Below are 21834 nucleotides of genomic sequence, written 5' to 3' on the forward strand. Positions count from 1 at the left end.
TGGGGCATTGGAACAGGCTGCCCAGGGCAGTGCTGGAGTCACCATCCCTGGAGGGTTGGACAGACGGACATGAGGTTCTCAGGACATGGGGCAGTGCCCGGGGTGGGGGAACGGTTGGACTCAATGGTCTTGAGGGTCTTTTCCATCCAGACCTGCCAGCCCTGGCTCAGCCAGCACACTGCCACGAGCCTGCCACAACATACCTACGTTCAGGAAGGTGAAATTTTGGGGCTGATTCATCAACTGCATTGACCAGGTGTCCACTGACTATATAAAGAGATCTTCACATCACTAGCTCCTGTATGGTGTCCCTGACACAGAAATGGGGTTCACCTCCTGCTGGGAGATCTCTGCACCTCCTCCCCTGTGGCCCCTGCTCTGAAAATACGGTGGCAAAATGCAAAAGGCAGATCTGTGGAGCGCCGCCTCGGTTCCTCAGCTTTGTTAGCTGGAGCTCCACAGGCTCAGAAAACAATACCACGCCTCCCCGTGTGGAAAGCAGGATGGGTGCATTGTCCCAGCGCCGCACCCCGGCTGCCCTGAGCAGAGCTCACGTTCGCCTTTATCAGCAGTGGGGTTAATCTGCAACCAGATCAGCCACTCCAGGATTAAGTGTACAGGAAATAAACCAGTTATTACTAAATCTAAACATTAACTTAGTGCTCCTTGACTATCTTGTTTTTAAGCCCCCCTCTCCCTCATTCAGTAGGGAAATAAGACAGTGCAAACACCCAGGGGTTACTGACAACATCAAGCACCATTTTAATTTTAAGCAGTGAAACAGCATACACACAACATAAAACATCACCTCCACAAACCAGGGAGACTTGCAGAAACTGGAGATTCTTTTTGCTCATTTATTGCTGGTCTCCTTGCTCACCGATCACCCCAACCCAGGGCAGTATTCACAGTCGTGTTAGAACTGGGTTGATTGAGATGTTTTGCTCCTGAAGTCCCCTCCTCAAACATCTGCTTTACCTCTGCACAGAGGTCTGACCGGAGAACACAGAACTAAGCTCCATGGGTATGAGCGCTGACTGCCTAACACACTGATTTCTCCAATGGTTCCTAACCAGTCGCTCCTTTCTTGTTACCAGCAGCCTCTGGAGGGTGAATGACAATAACACAATCAGACAATATCACAGACCTCCTAACACACCGACCAACTGTTAATACACAACTGACACACATCATGCACCACATGGCATGGCCAAAACCAACTGGTTATTTAAACGCAGGCTCTCGCTGCACATCTCAGTTTCTCCACAACACTGATTGCTTTAGAAATGTGTAATTATGATGCAAAGGCTACGAAAATAGGCATTGTGATGTTTGCATCGCATGCTAATCAGATATAAGTAGTATACAACAAAACAAAGGTATCAGGAGGTAGTATTTTAAAAGCTTCTGAACTATAGCATCCCATTGCCAAGCAGTGGTACCCATTTGCAAATTACAGCTTGTTGGATGACAACTACTTCAACTCCACTGCAATTCTTGAGGCTGTTATCTCTGTAGGTGGATTAGAAGCAGCAGTGAGCTGAGTGTTACCAGACAGGGTTTGCAAATGCTAAACTGACCAGAGTAATAATGAAGAATACGAGGAGCTGGTCCCTTGTGAATTTAAGCTGAAAGGACTGCCCAAATATCTAAACAGATTAAAGAACCGTTATTAAATCAATGGTATCAACCCAGTAACCTACATTAGCAGATTGCAACCCTTTACAAGCCATTGCTCATGTATAATAGCACCTTTATTGCTGCTTCATGAAGCCTGAAATTGGCTCATGGCCCCCTCACGTTCCTCTCTGTCCCTCACATTGTATCCAAACTTAATTAAAAAAAAAAAGAAAAGAAAAATTGTTAGATAAACCGCAACAAAGAGAGAAGTCCAGCTAGGCTGTGGTGTTAAGCCACGGTCAGCTCAAAGCCAGGCGAGGTGGTTTGCGCTGCTGTTTCCATCATTAAATCCCCCCATGAAGTTCAGATTCACAAGGAGCATTGGGGGAATGAGATAACGCCCAGCGCACAGAGCTGGGCTCAGAACAGCCCAGCCCGTGGTTGTTTGTCCACGCTGAAATCACCGGTAACTACCCCAGCACACACAGATCTACAGCAGAAAGGGCAATTCAGGAGCAAAATGAGCTGCGGTCGGAGCAAAGGGAGTTTATTCTAATTGCTGCGAGCGTGGAACGAGCCAGACAAGCAAGAGGGATTGCTGGCAGCACCACTTACTCTGGGATCAAGGTATTATGTCAGCTATTGACAGATACTCCATGAGGCATCCAAACAAGAGTCTGCCATTAGAGGACACACATCGCCAGGCACTCCCATGCAAACCTGCAATTATGGGCAGTAATTGTGCCTCCTGCACAGCTGGCACTCACAGGCTGTCATCACAATAAAAACTAGGACGGTAAAAGAACAAGCATCCTCTATAGATCTCAAGGGAACGAATGCAATAAAAATAGCTGTGAAGTAGTTCCACTGACCTGTGGACCTCAAAACCCTCCAGCAGAAAGACCTGTACCTTCCTCCATGGCAAAATAAGTCTGTGCCAGGCTGGTACCTTTAGTAAAAGGGGCATAACTCTGAAATTCAGCCCCTCAGCCAGTTTGTTCAAGGCCTGTGCAGCTGGTCTGTCAGCAACTCATTGATTTGGTTCATCCCTTGAGTGCCTGATAAACACATAGTAAATATATAACAAGTATTTTGACCATATAATACTAATCTGATGCCTTTCCAAGGTGACACCTTGCAGCTGGTGTACCGTAAAAGCTTTAAATGGAAAAAAGACTTTTAGCAATTAAATTTTTCCACTGCTGAAAACATTCCCTACTTCACCTTGGGGCTGAGCAGCTTGGTGGAACTTTCACACAGGTATCAAACTAGAACACAGGCCCGTTCTTACTTCTTGGGACAGAGGGATCTTAGTGCCAGAGCGTTTTCCATGATTGCTCCTGGGCCAGGGCGGGAAATCGCACAGACGGAGCAGGAGGGGCTGGGTGAGATGAGTTGTGCCTGAGCCCCAGGACCACCATCAGTCCCTGTTCACCGATACGGACATGAACACCGGTCACAAGTGGCGTCCCCAGGGCCAGTCCTGTTTAATCTCTTTATCAATGATCTGGATGAGGCGAGCAAGTGCACCCATAGTAAGTTTGCAGATGACACCAAATTGGGTGGGAGTGTTGATCTGCTGGAGCGTGGGATGGTCATACAGAGGGATCTGGACCGGCTGGATCGATGGGCTGAGGCCAATGAGGTTCAATGAGGGCAAGTGCTGGGTCCTGCACTTGGGTCACAACAACTCCATGAACACTCCAGGCTCAAGGAAAAGCAGCTGGAAAGCACCTGGCACAGAGGGATCTCGGCGTGTAAGTGACAGCAGCTGAACATGAGTCAGTGTGTGCTCAGGTGGCCAAGAGGCCACAGGATCCTGGCTGGTACCAGCACTGGTGTGGCCAGCAGGACTAGAGAAGTGATTGTGCCACTGTACTCAGCACTGGTGAGGCCAAATCTCGAATATTATGTTCAGTTCTGGGCCTCTCACGCCAAGAAAACCCTTGAGGTGCTGGAGCGAGTTGAGAGAAGGGAACGGAGCTGGTGAGGGGCTGGAGCACAAGTGTGATGGGAGCGGCTGAGGGAGCTGGGGGGTTCAGCTGGAGAACAGGAGCTGAGGGGAGACCTTCTGATCTCTGAACTGCCTGAAAGGAGCTTGGAGCCAGGGGGGTCGGGCTCTGCTCCCCAGGAACAAGCGCCAGGAGCAGAGGAAACGGCCTCAAGTTGCACCAGGGGAGGTTGAGGTTGGATGTGGGGAACAATTTCTTCCCCAAAGGGCTGTGGGGCGTTGGAACAGGCTGCCCAGGGCAGTGCTGGCGTCACCATCCCTGGAGGGTTGGACAGATGGACATGAGGTTCTCAGGACATGGGGCAGTGCCAGGGGTGGGTTATGGTTGGACTCAATAATCCTGAGGGTCTCTTCCAACCAAAATGTTACCATGATTCTATGAAACCAAAGTTCATGTTCAATGAAGCAGCGAAACATCATCTGAATAGTTCATACCAAACACAGAATGAGTTAAGATGGGGAAAAGGAAATGTTTCAAGAACAGGATTAGATGCTAATGCGAAACTGCAAGATGCATCAATGAGTCCAGGCAAAAGCCCCAGCTGATCCTGATACAATCTAGTTCTGATCAAGCTTTGCTTTCCCAGAATGTAAAGGTGGGAGGAAGAGGTCAGGACTGAGGAGCTGCTCTCCAGAACCATCCCTGCTGCTGCCCTGTGGCACAGTTCCTTCCAAACTTCACGTGTCCAAGATCTTGAGAAATCCTGTCTCCAGTGATTCAGGGAACATTTTTGGTGCCAGACCTTGCCTCTTTCGCCATGCTCGGAACAGCCTCGCTCTGCCCCACAGCCCTCCTCACCCCAGAGCCGCTCCTGCTGCCGCCTCTCTGAAATTACAGCCTTTTCTGGGGGACGTTTTTGAAGAACAATTTACTATTAGCAAACAAACATTCAAAATTCTGACTCTATCTAAGCCTACCCCCAATAACATCAAATAGTTTAAAGATGCCCTAAATGGAAATGCAGCTAACACGAGGCTTAAAGGTCATCTCAAAGGAAAACTGTATCAACGAGGTGACTGAAGGGACACGAGAGGCAGTTATTGCAATATAGTAAATAAGGAAACCGTGCCTTTATAAACATACCTCACCTGGGGCTTATTCCTGAATGCACTGACACTTGAATGTTACTGCACAACAGAGACCGCATCAAGCTTTCAACTGTTTCCTTCTTCAGATCACTACTTGGATGCCAGATAATTATATCTTACATAATATGGCCTCTATCCAGACTAACAAAAGCTTTCTGAAAGAACCAACACGTTCTAAATTCATGTTGACTTAAGATTTTAAAGTAAACTGAATAAACTCTTTAAGATACATGAATCTCTGAGTTGTTTCAGATGTGCGTTATTCTTTGCACTGGGCGCTAGAACTGTCAGGTGCAGCCATAAAAATGGGACTTGGAAAATTATGTACAGATGAGCCTATACTTGTAGTATTTTTAAATTCTCTGGATAGCCTGCATTTACATGTTTTCACAAATATCCTTCCCTTGACCTCGGGGTGAACACCAGTTCAGCTCAGGACTAGTGAGGAGTTTAGGAGCACCCAGGGCAAAAGAAAACCAAACTACTATGGAAAATGGACCGACATCCTGCCCGAGTAACAACTCACCTGTCTGCAGAAAGGTCAGAAGAGAGAAATGCCAGCAACCTAAAGTCAAAACTAAGGTCCTGTTCAAAACAAAATACCACAGTAGAAATCCTGAGAACTCGGAGCTTTTCAATCAAAAATAATTCACGTCTCAAGTGTTGCTAAAATTATCACAGGAATCAATTATCACTCGCTTCTCAGGGATCTTTGAAATGTTTGTTAGTATCTCACTAAATTTAAAGAGCTCAAATCTTAATCCAGGACAGTATTAAAGAAATACCTCCAATAAACCCAGTTGCTTTTTCACCTTCAGAAAGGTTATTCCAAGACTATTCAAACGATTCAGTCTGGCAGGCTGATACTTCATCCCAGGCAGCGCTCAGCATTATTTACAAGGCCAGTTCATACGCCTTAAAAAGACAAGCTTTATTCTCAAGCTATAACTGTCACCACGTCAGTTCAGAAGGATATTTTATTCCTTACCCATCGCATTCTCTGAAGGAAGCAGCAATGGGACTTTGGATGTTTAGTGAGTGTCTAAAAACAATGTCATTCCACATTGTCAAATGGGTGGCAAACACGTTAGAAAGATCTGTAAAAAGTACTGAAGCTCTTGCTCCGGTCTAAGTTTGAGACAGCATGAGAAAGTGTTATAGCAGATCAAACGCGATTCTAACTCCTCAGAGCAACACTCCACTACATGGCAGGGACGGCTTTCTCAGTCTCCACCTGCCAAAATAAATCTACTGCCATTTAAGGTTGTTAAAATTTTTCCCCGCTTAATCACCGCCTCCCCGCAACATCTGGCCAAGACGACTGTTTTGCTGAAGCTGGTTTGCCCTTATGCAACCGCGGGCCGTGCCGACGTCCTGGCGTCAGCCCCGCCGAGCCGAGCAGCAAAACCAGCGCCAGCGCCCAAGGGTGGAATATATTGAATAATCACGGGGCTGAAAAGCACCGTCCCTCCCCGTGACACAACCAACCTGAATCCTGCGGAGCTGGACCACCCCGAGCAGGGAGGATCCTGCAAAAAACATTTCCCTATCCGAAGAGTTATGAGTGTTTTGACAGAAGGAATTTAAATTGAGAAGAATGAAGCCGTTTAGGTTTCCTACAGGTCACCCGGTTGTTGGAGCCCTGAGGGAGCACTAAAGCATCGATAACAATCTCCTTTTAGGAAGTAATGTCTGTAAATATTAGGAAGCAATTCTGCAAATTATGGAACCCCACAAGAAGCATCCAAACAGGGCTAATTTCAACCTGGAAATATTTTATTTAAACCCTCATGTTTAGCTTCACTCCTTTAATCCCTAAATGGAGACGATTGCCTCCCATTGAACCTTCTCACTAATTTCAAAGGCAATTCTTCTTTAAACACCTGAACAGCAAAGACAACTGCTCCTGGATCCAAAAAAGCTGTGTATAAAGGACAAGACAGGCCAGAGGACAAGGATGTTAGCAACAAAATGCTGGGGGATGGAAAAGAAGACCCAACTGCAGATGCTGCTCCTGGGGATGAAATTTCTTGCTCCCTGTGGAATCCACAGCGCAGGTTCCAGATCAAAGTGTCTTCCCCCAGCTCTCTCCTGTCCCTTCAGGTCCAAGAGCTGCGCAGCCCCTGAGAAACACAACTACATGGCAGTTCACCCATACAGAACCAGGGCCTTGCAACAGTGAAACTACCATTGAAATTTGAGATTACTCAGGGACTATCTAGGAAATTAAAACCCGGGACTGGTGCGGTTCGCACTAATTAACCACCAGGCTGCTGCGAGGAGGAGTGTGAGCTCTGCAGAAACCAGCCAAGAGGTAGAGTGGACGGCAGGAATAACGCGTTATTGCTTTCTGGAAGATGACCTCGGGCAATTTCCACTCCCAGTTATAAAAGTAGGGCAGATGGGAGGGCAGGGGAGCAGCAGGAGCATTAATAGAGACGCGCTCCAGCTTCACCTGCGGTTTGAGGTTGTCTGTGGGTGGATAAATGGGGGAATAAAAAGTAAACTCACAGATAAAGGCACCAGTTAAAGTCCAGTGACTATTGGGCAAAATAAGTATTAAGTAGCCTAAATAATACACATTTTAACAGCATTTCCTATTATTGCTATAGGTGGATCTGGCAAATATGAGTCACCTTTGCATGAAATCCCAACCTGGAAATCCCAACCTGCTCTCCTAGCACAGTCATACCTGCAGGCAGCAAAGTAATTAAGTGTCTAACCAAAAAAAGCCACCTCCACATGAACACTGGTGTTGGCCAAATGCGTCAGGCTGGACAATTTTGGAGCAGATGTTGCTTAAGATCACAAGATGGTTATATTTGGAATAAGAGGAACAATCTCATACACTGTCTTCACAAGTATGATCTAATAAATAAGTTTCCAGGAGATCCCAAAATACACTTGGGAAGAAAGCAAGTCAGAGACAAGTAGATGCTATCTATATTTAATAGGAAGGTGATTCATAATTATTTTTTCAATTTCTTCTCTATGATGTAATTCAAGACAAATCGAGCAAGAAAAATCCAAGCCAGACAAAGAACAGCTACTTACACTCTGCAAACATGAAACCCAAAAGAGTGATAAACACTGCAGTGGGATCCAGACGATCGGAGAATGAGTAATAGTGTGTGTAATTACAGAACATAACAGCAAAGCAGAGACTTGTACCAGGGTAACACCAGCGATGCTTCCGTGGCTTGCAGAGAGTCCAGTGCCGCTGAACAGCGAGGCCTCTGAGGATATTTCTGAAGACTGACATGTAGGGTAACTACGCTAGAAAGAGAAAATGAACACAAATACACTCAGAAAGTAGCGTTTCAATGGACACATTCTCTGATGCCTCTGATGGAGCGGACGGAGGGAATCGAGTGCTGAGGAAGGGGTACAGGAAGCAGGAGGTTTGTCACCCCCTTGGGCCACCGGTTCCCACCCTGGGATGCTCTCAGAGATCCTAAGCAGAGAAATGACAGATCCTTCTTCTTGCTAGGCTTATTTCCAGCCAAATCAGTGCCAGGGACATCCCTCCGGAAATCCTTCCGTTCTTGTGTCACATCAATGCTCCCACGGAAGCAAATTCTGACATTACCTGCTCCGCAAAAACCCTTCTGTTGCCAACACTGACACGTTGTGGGAACAGAGGAGGAGAGACTGCAAACCATCCTTCCACTCTGAGTGAAAGATGTAATTTCAAATGCAAAATCCTTGGTGTGAAACCCTATGGAAGGACAAGTTAATACAAGTTAATCCTGGAGAACCCAAGCAGTCGATGGCAGCGATGGTAGCATCGAGCAGGGACGCAAACACAGGGTAAGATCACAGACTGAGAAATAATACTCATCACTGACACTTGTGATTCATTTCACGGGTCTCATGATAACTATTGTTTAGTTTTAAATGCACCCTCTCAGAGCAAAATGAATACAACCGTCTTCACTCCTATTAAGAGAGGTTTTCAGCTTTCATCACTGGAAAGAATGGTTTGAAAGCAACCACAGCATATCCCAAAGGCTTAAATGTCAGAGAGCAGAAAACAAGAGCAGTGAGTGGTGGAATTTGTCAGTGCTGCTCACTCACCATTTACACACAGCGAGTGTCCCCACTGACGGATGGATGGTTTGTACATGGTATGGATGTTTTTGCACGGTATTTCCTCCCCACGTGTTAAAAAAATGGGCTATTTGGCACTCATAGCGCTGGAGTGCACAGAGTATCAAAACACAGGTCAAAGCTACAAAGCAATTGCTGTCTTCGGTGACAGGGATTTTTGGTTTGCACAGTATCCATTGCACTCTGTTACTCGGAGAATAAAATGAGTGTCCATGTGGACACCCAGGGACGACCAGATGGGTGGGGACAATTGTGCACTTTTCCTACACACTGTTACCCAGCAAATTACTTGGGATAAGTCCCATTTGTGCTACCAGCTTCTACATCAAACGCCTCATTAAGATAAATAGAGGTTGCTCATTTATCTTAAACTGTTTTGGGCTAAGACAAGCCAATACATCCACATCTAAAAGGTGAGAAGGTTGGGGTTTTTCCCTGGATGGCTTTCCCAGCCTGGTTATGGGGTTTACCATGCTCATCAAGAGCCAAGGATTTGGCACTTGACGTGAAAAATACTTTGTCACTGCACAAAGGATGTGAAAGCGGTGTGGGAATTACTACTAACACAAGATTTCTGATGCACAACTGACGTGTGGAGAAGCCTTCAAGAAGGTAGCAGAAGTGTCTTGATAAAAATAACCCACAATAGTGATCTTGACTGCTTAAATGTTTGAGCTCTGCAAAGTCTTGACCACATCCCTAGGACAACATACACCAGACCTGTTGACCAAGCCAGTCCTGCCGTAAGAACCTGTTAATTTGTTCCATCCTGCAATTTATTGCAGTTTAATAGTGTACATTAGTAAATGTAACCCTAGCAATTTTATCCTTTAATTTAGTCAAGGTGCTAGAAAATGTCTTGAAAATTCACTATGTTTACTGTATTTATCTGCACAGGGTTTACTCACTAACTTTAGCAAACTGCCCCTCAGCAAAGCAGCTGAAGTACCAGGTAGGGGAAAAGCTCCTGGGAGGGAGATTAAGAACAGCTGAAGAGTTTTCTCCCCAAAATCAGTAGCAATAAATCTGGACTGGCCTCTAAGTTAATAAAGGCCTATGGTGCACCACCAGCACCCCCAAACAACATGATCACCTCAGAAGTCATGGAAACAGTGAAGATCTCTCTGCTCTAAGCTGCCTGCTTCTGTTCCTTCGTACAGGTGCCACCTTGGCCCCTTCACAGGAGCATCAAAGATCCAGAAATCCAATAGAAAAGCAGGAAAAAATAACCAGCTATTATTTAAGCCAATTAAAACGTTGAGATTTGCATTGCTACTTATTTGCCGCATGATGACAATACAGATGGCATCTTTTAAAGGGGAAGCGTCCACCATCACGCTTTCCTGGCTTCCCTACTTCTACCATCCCGTTGGACATTCAACACTCCTCTGCTCCTTGGGATGGAGCACCCAGCACCCAAACCCCCCAACACCCAGCACCCAAAACCGCCCAGCACCCAGCACCCAAACCCCCCAACACTCAGCACCCAAAACCGCCCAGCAACCAAACCCCTCAGCACCCAAAACTGCCCAGCACCCAGCACCCAAACCACCCAGCATCCAAACCCCCCAACACTCTGCACCCAAGCCCCCCAACACCCAAAACCCCCCAACATCCAGCGCTTTGGGCAGTTGGGGTGACCGATCGGACCAGCCAACCCTCCACTACCCACAGGAACAGAGGGACAGCACCTGGAGGGAAAGGAGGCAGCCAAATTTTGCTTAAAAACAAGACTCCTTTTGACAAAAAGCAGCCCCCCTTTAAGTTTCCAAAAGTTTAAGCCCTTAATGGAAAACATGTTTTCTATCAACTGATCGGAAAAATTAAGCAAACTATTCCCAATTATTTCAAAATCGTTCAACTTGCCTTCAGTTTCCTACCAAGCCTGGCTGGTATGGTTTGCACACCAGGCTTAAAATGGTTTACACATATCTTCTTTTTCTTGGCGTTTCCTCTAAGGGTTTCAAGTTCAGTAGAACGAATCAAGATTCGGAGAATCAGCTGCCAGAGACTGGAGATGTCTAGCTTAGGAATGTCTGCATCCTTGAAAGCCAGGGTGCACCGTGGCCCAAAAACCAAGAACAAAGGCAAGATTCCTATTGTTTGTTTTGCTAGAGACATAAATGCTACATTTAAAAGGAAAAAAAACAACTAATAAACTCCTTTTTATATACTGATGCCTGCAAGAATAAGGTAACGTCCTTAGTGCTGTTCTTACCTAAAAGAGGTTGGTACATAAACCACATAAAGCAAAGCGACTTTCTTACTGCGACACAGACGAAGCTCAAAAAAGGAAACGCTTTATTATCTAGAAGCGTTGTCCACAAAGTTATACATCTAACCCTCGGTCTTATTTTAGAAAGTCTCCCTGGTAATTTGCCTGTGCTTTTGAAAAGCAAGCAATATGTTTTGAATTATAAGAGGTTACAGGGACATTTTTGTGGTAAATTTAGACTTTCCTTTGCAAAAAAAAAAAAAAAGAAAAAACAAAAAAACCTTCAGCGCTACAAAAATCCTTTCGGAAATAACATTTTTTTGTCATTGCTAAGCACTTTTCAACAAAGTTTAATAGCTACTGTTCCAAGGAGCTGTTTACATCCAGCTTTAAAAGAATACTGGGGTGCTTCTGGCCCTGTGAGCAAGAGCAAAAGCAGCACGGCGTCTTTGCGATGTTTGGAGGAGCAAACAAAAGAGCGCATCTTATCCACAGCGTGCAGGGGCAACAGATTTTCTAAGCAAATTCATTTAAAGAGTCCTGGTGCTCAGGGTCTGGTACTCCGGGATTTTTCTGGCAGCCTAAATTATACTCACAGCTCTTTGAGGCTTCTTTCAGTCGATCCCCTGGGCTTTACACCCCGGATCAAGAAGGGACAAAGCGCCACATAAGCTGGTGTTAATAAGAAGTGGAAGGCGCTGTTTCTGGCCTCGCAAGTTTATCGACTTGATATCCTGGAGCTTAATAAACGGAGCATGGGAAGAGGCCTTCAAACAATGAGAGCTGGGGTTTTCCTTTGAAGATGAAACTTCATTCTTGTAAAGAAAATAACCTGTTTACTTGAAATTTAGTTATAAGAATAAAAGTAAAAGTTTTCCGTAGATATCTAGCCACATGAAAGCCCCATTGTGCCCTTGATAACCGTGCTGTGAAGGCTTTTACAGCCCCTGCAGCTCTTGCAGGCTGACATGCCACATTTTACCACCTCAATATACCATAGAGGAGCTCTCCCCAAAGAAAGCCGTGCTGTTCAGACACTGGGAAAAGAGAAATGTTTTTGTTTTAGTTCGTTTGTCCTTGCTATTCACTGTGTGACAGGCTTTGCTGCCATCCAGTAAGCTGGTAAAATATGGGTTCTCATTATTCCTTGGCTGTTTTGCAGAATGCTGTAGTAAATTGCTCGAGCCCCCTTTAGTTTTCCTACTGCAAGTTTGTCCAAGGCACTGTAAATAAAACCCAGAACTATGTGAAGGCACTAACCAGTCTGATGCTTATCAAGCAAGCCAGATATTAAAAGGGAACCTTTCCAGAAAGTTTCTTGTGTCCCAATGTATAATGTATTTGAGGGGTCGCAATGTGCACCTGCTCTACACCAAAAAGAGACTGAAAACCTTTGCATCAGGAGCCCCTTTCCAGAAGATTTATTCAAAGATTGTCAGAAATTCCAGTGAGACGCTGCTTGAGTTGGCTTGATCTACATAAAATGTGCAGGATTGCAGGTGTACAGGGGAAAATACAAAAATACAATCTTAAAACATCATGCTTTGGAGATGGAGTTGGACACACTACCCTAAACTAAATATTCACGTCTTGCAGCACATCATATAGCACACATTGCAAAGAGTCCTGCCACAAAGCTGCTGCGGATTTTAATTCCCCAGGAAGATGTAGGGAGCCTCCAGGCTTCTCAAATTAAGTTACATCGACCTTAAATGGGAACAGACCATGATACCATAATCAAATTATTCTCTGCATGAACAAGCTCAGATAGGATAATGTCAGGCCAGGCTCTGTCCAGACCCAAGAGAACGTGAACTCCCCCGGGCACAGATCTCGTATGGAACCAGGAAACTACTTGAAGAGATCAAGAGGATAATCGGCGGTTACGGCATAGCAAACCTCCTACCAGGGCAAAGTTTGGGTCGGTTTCATAAATTAGACCTTTAAGGAGGAGGCTGTGTCTTGGTTGAAATTTACAGAGCATTTCTTCCATGCCAAAAGGAGTAACTGAGGGAAAAGTACACAAATGCTCATCGTAAAGTTCTGATATGTTAACAGATGAGTGCTGTGGGAGAAACTGATAAACATCTGAAGGAGATAAGCTGCGTTTCTGAGGTCAAATGGGAAAGAGTGGAAGAGATAGGTGAAGCAGATAAACCAGAAAACACAAACAATGTCTGTGGATACACTTTGAACAGGCATATGTGGGAAAGGGGGGTTTGCCAAGGTGTAAGGCAAGGGGTGAGCACAGCAATCAGTGCGAAGGTGATTCCAGGCGAGAGCTTTAGCTCTACGTGTAGCTCAGACTTGGGTCTGGGATATATGATAGCGGAAACAACAAGATTTGGCTTTGAATGCAAAGGCCTAGAAAGGACCGAGTCAGATGGTACAGACATAACAAGTGAATTGTTTCCCAGAAGATCTCACTCCTCCCGGCCAAGGGACCTCCAGCTGACTCACTGGGCAAGGCTGGAAAGTTTGACACCAAAACCAGAGAAAACATCAGCACCTTTGGGAGAAGGTACTTGAACAGACACGTCGGCAAGGGGAAGTTTGGGCAGAGCTGTCCACCTATACAAAGAAGGTACTGAAGGCCAGAGGAGAGAGAGAAGTCACCAAGGATGGCCAAGAGGAGAACACAATTATAAAAATATAGCCAGGAAGTCAGTGAGAGAACGAAGGAAGGGTCAGGTGGGACAACATTTCTCAAAGATACAGTAGGAGTCGTCAGCTGACACCCTGGAGTACAGCAAGAAACATTCACAGATGAGAAACGACATCACGGCAGCTGCCTGGGGACCACCTAACAGGTTTAATGCCATCATTTCACCCAGCAGTACGTTTTTCTGGAAGAATGCTCTGGATCAGGCCAACCCGACAGCTACACACTAATTATTCTCTGAAGTTTCACGTATCTCGAGGCCAGCAGGTCAAAGCAGACTAGAGGCAGCAACAGGGCAGACACCGCCAGCTGCTCAAGCGAGAAGGGATGGGCAGCAACATCACAGCCACCGGGAAACGTGCGCTGCAAAATGCCTCGGCAGACAGGTGAATGGGACAGGATGCAACAGTGGTGAGACACAAATATTCCAACACTGTTCTAGGAGAAAATGTAAAGTCTGTGCAGAAAAATGGTCCGAAATTAGGGAGGACAGAATGGAAAGTGCCATCACCACCAAGAGTTAAAGCAGGAACAGACTACAATTCTACTGGTGAGATTGAGAAGTACAGCACTGCAAGACCAGCTATGATGATAGGGGTGGGTCCTCTGGTTTGTCATTAACGACTATTTTTTTAAATAAAAGGTCTTTACATGCTACTCCCCTCCTCCTACCTCAGCTTCTCATTGCTGGGCTACAGCGGGAAATTTTCTAGAAACTGCTTCTGCGAAATGGAGCATTCGCTACAAAGGGACACACAGGTCCCCCTTTAACACTCACAGGCAAACCCATGCTCAGACATCTCTTTTCTTCTCCCCCTCTCAGAATTTCTTCATTCCACAAGAAGATGCAATCGTGACTCGGGGACTGAGAAAGGAGGGAGATGATGCAACATCAAATACCTAACGAGATCTGCATCTCTAAAAGGAATTTGAGTAAGACTAAAGGAGAAATGTTCAGGTAGTGTAAAAGCTCGCTCAGCCCAAAAGGAATGCAAGGGGTCGGTGGAGCTGTAGGGCAGGAGAACAATCTGAAGAGGTAGATTTTTTAATAGAAGTCAATTCAAAGGACTCTTGACTAAAGGACACCACGAGACTCATTGGAAATATTAGCTAATGTTTACTGTAAAAAAATAGCAGATCTTAAAGCCAACCTTTAGCTTGTGAAATTCAGGTGATGGTAACATCAGTTAAGACGATGCAGGTTTTACAAACCATCTCAAATGTGTGGTAGTCAAAAAAAAGCAGGATTCTGCTTCACAGCACCACAAACCGATGCACTGTCCGCTCTGAGGATCTTCAGGACCCCACCAAGATAATTGCAGAGAAGAGGCAAGGATGAAAGCAAAACGATTGCTGAGGAATTCTTCAATTACCAGCTTTTTGTAGATACACTTTGTGTAAACAGCAGAAAAAAACACTTTAAACAATGCAATAAGGAGCATCTCCTGTTGAGCTAATACAAAATAGTTGTGGCTAAAAAACTGATTCTTTAAGGCTTTTTTTCCATGGGTGACACTGGCTGACACGCATGTCCCTTCCCAGTTTGCTGCTAGCCAGCTACCTGCAATTACATTTCACTACCTGTGCTCTGACAAGCACCATAAATGCAGCTCGGCATCAGCTGACAAGCCAGGACCAGCAGCTCTGGTGCTTGGCGTTACCAGCGTAAGAGTTGAAAACTGTAAGGTACCCTGAAAGACTAATCTCATTCATAAATCTGACCTCGTATATTATTCAACACCTATGTGTTACAATTATTAAACACTCCCTCAGCCACACTGCTATAAAAAGACTACTGTAAAACTCTGCTCTGGGAAAAGAAGGTATTCATAAGTCAGGGGAGGACAGATGTGCAAAAGAAGATTCAGTGAGACTCTACATGCAAAATATACGGAGGCAAAACAAATTCCACGCCAGACATGACGTTGTTCAATGCTTTATTCGTACGAACGCTGTCAGGAAACACAGAGCCCACCTGTCAGAGCTGAGCTGAACGTTAAGTCCCTGTAGAAATCCAAAGGTTCGCCTGGATCCCCCCTTTTACTACTCGTGTCATTAGGATTTGCTTTGTAAGCGAGATCGATGGCCTTTCCCACCCCCCAGGATCAAGCTGGACCCTGGCCAAGCCCGTACGTCAAATTTTGACGGACTAAGGGGAATTTTCATTCCATTCATTCCGAATTCTGACACCAGAGAGCTCTCCGCAAGCTGAACCATTCTGAAGAAGCCAAGAAGAACTGATGAGATTTAACTGCTGACCGTCCGAGCAGTGGTGAGGAACGTTCTGCAGCACCCGCGGTGACAGGAACCCCCTTGGGGTCAAAACAGACTCTTCCCAGCAGCTATTTAATTCAACACCACATGAACTATTCAAATATTCACGTCTATTTAAAATGAGAAAATTAAAATGGCTTAAAGGCATGAAAAGCTTGTTCATTAAGCATGAATATTTCATTACTAAAAGCACGAGTGAAACCAAGCATTTGCATAATATTTCCTCTGCCAGGATTAAAGAGACTTTGCTACCTAGTGGGAAGCCAAACCTCTCCCACCACAATTTCAACCAACACCACAAATGTTTAAGATGGTGCTCAAAATATAAGCAAGCTTGTACAAAAACATCAATACAATATGGACAGCACCCTTTGCTCCAACACTTTAAGTCAAGGGAAGAGTAGAAAGAGCGCTAAAGAGAGGAAGAATCAAATGTGATCCACGATCCACATCCCGGCTGAGAAAATATCAGTTCTAACATTTACAGGGATTCTTGATTGTCTAAAGACGGGAACTTTAAGCCCAGAACTTGTGCATGCTCTGCCAGACCTGTTGAGGACAGAAAACGGGAACATAACCCCCCCAAGAGATGCCTTTTTTTGAGAGACACCCAAAAGGTATCGCCTACACACAGTCTCAAGAAAAGCACTTCAAGATACCCCTGTGCAGCATTTGGAGCCCAATTCCCTGTTTCCATTTGCTACAACCTTTCTATAAGAGGAGAGCCTACACCTCCCCCTGCCTGTGCGGCAAACACCTACAGAGAGTTCTCAGAGAACCACCCTTTCTTTCCACATTCTTGATACCAAAAATATTACTAATCATAATAAACATTTCAAAAGTATCTGCAGCAAACACAAATTCAGGACGGTTGCCTTAATGTAGGATAGCTTTGAAAATGCTGGGGTTTGCACTGCGAGACATAGTTGAGAAACAGTTGAAAAAGTACTTTTAACGAAATGCAGAACTGTGGTTTCATTAAGTGTTGCTTTAAGAGGTCAGAAATCGCAATGTGTGCAGGGATACAACTATAAGGACTATGACACTGTATTTCTTCACAGCACATCCTTGGGCTCAGGTGGGCTGGGGTGACCGTGAACTATCTGAGCAGCAAGTACGGCCTTTGTACACCAGGACTTACACTGGAATTAGTTAAAAAAAGAGAGGAAAACAACCCAAAATTCCTTTTACAACCACTACACTTTACCACGTGCTTTCACAGTGTTCCTTGCATGCATCCTTGAATTCTTTAATAATCGTGACAAAGATCTGTTCTATTCCCAGGAGGAAATTTGCACAATGCTTCTGAAAATGAGCAACCCGCTAGAAAGGATGAGTCAAGTAACACCTGCTCGCGAATCAGATGTGAGAATAGAAAGACCTTGAGCGCACAGCTCATACGGGACTATCCTGAACGCTACCCTGCTGTTGGGATATAGAATATTCATAGTCTACTTTCTACCTGGTTTTCCACTTTCAGCCCTCAGCTGCGATTCAGAGGCATTGGGTTTATCCACCGCCCGGCTCAGTGGGATCAAGTCTCGCTGTCCCGCAAAACGTTCAAGACTTCGTGAGGAGCAGCTGGTCTGAAGAGATGCCTGAAGTTACTACTGAGACTGCAGAACAGATAATTCAAGAAATTAAGCTCTTTGCATGCTGTACAGACCACTTTTAAAGCTCTAAGTTTGGATTCCGTTGTCAAGATAAATGGTGTTTGTATGGGAGAGTGCAATGAGTGGTCGTTGCAGGATAATACGAGAAATCATACATAAAACGTTATTTTTCACAAGTGTGAAATATTCTGTTCTTGCCTTCTTCCTTACAAGGAAGTAAAATAAAATTGATAACTTTTATCGCTCGGCGTGATGAGAAATGAGGTGATGTACAGTTCAGTGTTTCCCTTACTAAAGAGCTCGCGTCACAAGTTTCATCTGTGCCACAATTTCTGCAGAACGTTGGCAGCTCCTGCACCATCGCGCTCCACCTGCTGCGGAATAGTCACAGTCACGTTAAATCAAACCCTCCCACCGAAATGAAAGTGTTTTACCAAGCCCAGAGCAGGACATTCTCCCTTCGGTTACAAGCAGATAACACTCGGCATGTGGCAGAACACCAGTGAGTGCCAGGGAAAGGAACCGAGAGCTGTTTGACACCAAAAACATTCCCTGTTTTAAGGAGTCGTTTCAATTCATCTCAACAATTATCTGTTCGAGCTCTGGAGTTTTTCAGTAAAGAAAGCAAGCTAGCTATTGAATCCACACAAACTATTCCAATACTCCTGCTTCTTTTTATTTTGATGACTAAAAATCACAACCAGGCGCTGGTACGAAGCCCACTCAGAACTGAGGAATTCAAGGACTGGATGATTTTTATTTACAGTTAATGTGTAACATGCAGTAAGCGCTTGCATGTCCACATGAAATGGCCAGTTTATTAAGTAGTTGTAAGACACAGCCAGGAAAAAATACCAAAACTGTCATATCCTCACTGACTGATCTACCTGAACCTACAAACACCAGGGCGTGAAGCGCAGTGATTGGGAAATGAGGCAGTAAATTCACATTGAACCCACCCACCTATGCAGGCAGGTCCTCACACCGACAAACAAACCAGCCCCGTTAATCCAGCCCATGTCAACACCACTAAATTCAAATATTGAAGTAACAAAAAGTGCAACTTCACCATTTCTTTTTTTCCCACTAGAGACATCCTTGGGGAAATATCCTCGCCTGCACTGACGCTGGTATGAGTTCAATTCCACTCACATCTGGGCTCACTTGGGAACTAAATCCAGCACAACCCGTCTTGGGTCAGCCAGTGACCCCGAACAAAAATAGCTCTGGCAGAAAGCGGGATTTATGGAATAGGGTGGAGCCCATCCCCGGTGAACACAGCAAACGCAACACTGAAGTTCATGATGCAGAAGCAACAATTTCTCCGTACTGTGCACGACGAGCACAAAGGTGACTCGTGCCATCTACACAACGTGACAAAACAGGTGACACATCAACCTTTCAACAGGTCAGAATCTCAGGTGTAATTTGGGTCTGGCACAATTTAAAACATACCAGCTGCAAGTGTTAATGACTGTCTCCAAAGTGGTAAAAATAAGAGACGCAAATGTTGCTTGCGAATTGTATTAATAATCAGAGCAGCAGCGATGCTGGGTCAGCAGGCCAGGCCCACAGCTCTGAGCAGGGCTTAGCAGAGTATAGCAGTTTAACAGAAAAGCCACATTTCTGGTAAATTCAGCCTGGCCTTCCCAAACGTTTCAGTGCAGACAAACCTCAAACCAGGGGATGATAGAACCAGGGTTAGAAAATCAATAGTATTATTTTTTAACAAGGGATTATTCTGCCCATAGCACAGACACAAGGTTGCAGTGAAAGCAGCGCACACGTTCTCCTGCAAAAGAAACCGGGGTTTGAATTGGTGTCACAAGGTAAAACCTGGTTTTGAGTAACAGGGACCAAGGCCTTGGAGCTGATGGTGTGTTAGATACAGCAGGGATGTCCAGACAGGTCCTTGGGCACAGTCAGCAACAGGACAGGAAAACCAACAAAATATCAAACTACACATCAACTGTAAGGATCCAGAATTGCTGGCTTGTTCTGCTCATCCTCTTCCATGCAAAACCAGCAAAGTCTACCAGTGCAAGGCACCTCTCAATTCATTAATTTGATTCCTAAACAACCAACATGCTATGTTGATTTTCAAGTTATCTAACGCTCCGTTTCCAATACTTCATTTAGATTTCTAGTACACATTAATCAAAGAATAAAAACCCCAAGAACTGTTACACGCAGGTTTCCTGCTAATTAGGACAACTTCATTTGCAAGCTCTTTGCAATACAATTACAGTGTCATAGCATGCACAAATGAGAAACAAATTTAAACTTTTAGAGGCACTAAAAAATGTGTTTAAATCCGACATTTCCTCATGCTCAAAGCTCAACTGTTCACATTACATTTTTCTTAGTATTTAAACACAAATGCTCTCGCTACCCAAATAAAAATCCAAAATATAAAAGCAAAAATAGTATCGAATATGCTGGTTGTTATTCTATCTCACAGTCCTGACCTTGCAGCACCTCAGAACATGGGTCCACCTGGTTGTGGAGCACAAAGATTCCTGAACACTCAGCAGCTGATGCAGCTAGAGCTCAAAATCTATACATTTTATGCAGAAGAAACATCATAATTGCCTGAAAGAGCTTAATTTTCTCATTCCTCAGGAGTTTCATGCCAGGTGAGGAAGCTTAACCCACCTCTCTTCCCCTGGCTGTTGCCAGAGCTGCTCTCAGGTGCATCCAACAACCACATGGGCCTGAAAAGTTACTGATTCCAACATCTCCACAATGCAATCGGCAGGAGAGGGTCAGTAAAACCTGAGCAAAACCAGCGGGTGGGGGACAGGCGATAAATCACATTTTTATCCCAAAGGCTTCCCTTGGGTAACTATCAAATCCTTGCACAGGTGGGGCATAAGGGTTTATCAGGAAGAGCTCACATGAATGTTTTATAATGGAAAGAGGCAACCACAGACTCAGGGTCCCCCCGGCTGTCCCAGTGCCGCTCGGGATTGAGTTGGATCCACATAATGGGGTGGGAAGGCAGAACCTCCCCAAGCCCATTGAGCCAGAAGGGAAATAAAACCATAAAGATCATGAACTGTCCATGAGTGGGATCCACAGCCTGCGGTGGGAAGGCAGATGTTCCCCGAGCCCATTACGGTTAGAAAGGAAATAAAACTATAAAGATCACGAACTGTCCATGAATGGGATCCACAACCCGGGGTGGGAAGGCAGATCTTCCCTGAGCCGATTGTAGTTAAAAAGGTAATAAAACCATAAAGATCACGAACTGTCCACACAGCACAGGTTCACAGGTAACTCCTGTGAGGCTGGAGCAACCTTGGACTTGGTGACTTTTATTGCTGTGCTGTTTTTAATTCCATCTCAACTTTGCACAGATGTCAGCACAGACCTGGTAGAGGGTATGAGGTGGAGACTGAAGCACAAGAAGGAGGTTTTGTGAAAAAAAAGTCCCCACAGACCCACAGGGAGGGCTGGGTGCTCACTTGGCTCTCCCAAGCACCCCAATTTTATACAAGTTTCCCCTCTTTTGTGCGGGGTTTTGCTCGGTCACCTCACGGCGGGGGAGGCGACACCTCCCGCTTCAAGTCACTCACCCCCCTTCACACCCCGGTAACCAAAGTGCTGGGGGGGGGGGGGGGAACAGAGAAAACGGCGCCTCACAACCCCTCACACACCGGGGGACCCTTCCCGCGCCTCACACCACCCCGTCCCCCCCGCCATAACCACTCACCGCAGGCGGAGGTTGGCCATGAACTCGGGCATGGTGACGGCGTCCATCAGCACGAAGTCGGCTTTGCCGAACTCCAAACTCTCCTGTTCCGCCATGGCGACTGTTGGGTTCACGCTGCCCCGGGTTGGGGCGGCGAGGCGGGAGGGGGGAGAAGCGGGGGTGCCCGCCTCGCCCCCGCCGGGCCCCGCCTCACCTGCGGTGAGGCGGGGCCGGCGGGGGCGAGGCGGGCACCGTGTGCAGCGCCTCCTGGCGGCCCGCGCAGGGGAAACACACACACACCACCCCCCCCACGGCAAAGCGCGGGAAAAACAAGGGCGCCCTCTGCTGGGGAGAGACGCGTACTGCAGCTGATGGGTCCCCCCCCACCCATCAGTGGCGGGGGGGTACATAGAATCGGAGGATAGTTTGGGTGGAAGGGACCTTCCCCGCTCGCCCAGTGCCACCGCTGCCATGAGCAGGGATGTATAGAGGGCACTGTCAGTAATTTGTTGGTGATAGCAGACTGGGAGGAGTGGGTGACACTGG

The 21834-nt window shown here is 45.9% G+C and overlaps 1 protein-coding gene across 2 annotated transcripts in view; it reads right to left on the reverse strand.

The window, feature by feature from the left end:
* MYO1D (myosin ID) overlaps positions 1 to 21507 on the reverse strand; it is a 144453-nt gene extending 122946 nt beyond the window's left edge. For both annotated transcript variants that reach the window (XM_065856322.2, XM_065856323.2), the window contains exon 1: positions 21310 to 21507. In XM_065856322.2, coding sequence (XP_065712394.2) covers positions 21310 to 21404 — 95 coding nt within the window. In that variant the 5' untranslated portion in view covers positions 21405 to 21507. The remainder of the gene's footprint in view (positions 1 to 21309) is intronic.
* Positions 21508 to 21834: the final 327 nt, after the last annotated feature.

Source organism: Patagioenas fasciata, chromosome 22 (assembly GCF_037038585.1).
Source record: "Patagioenas fasciata isolate bPatFas1 chromosome 22, bPatFas1.hap1, whole genome shotgun sequence".
Classification (NCBI taxonomy): Eukaryota; Metazoa; Chordata; class Aves; order Columbiformes; family Columbidae; genus Patagioenas; species Patagioenas fasciata.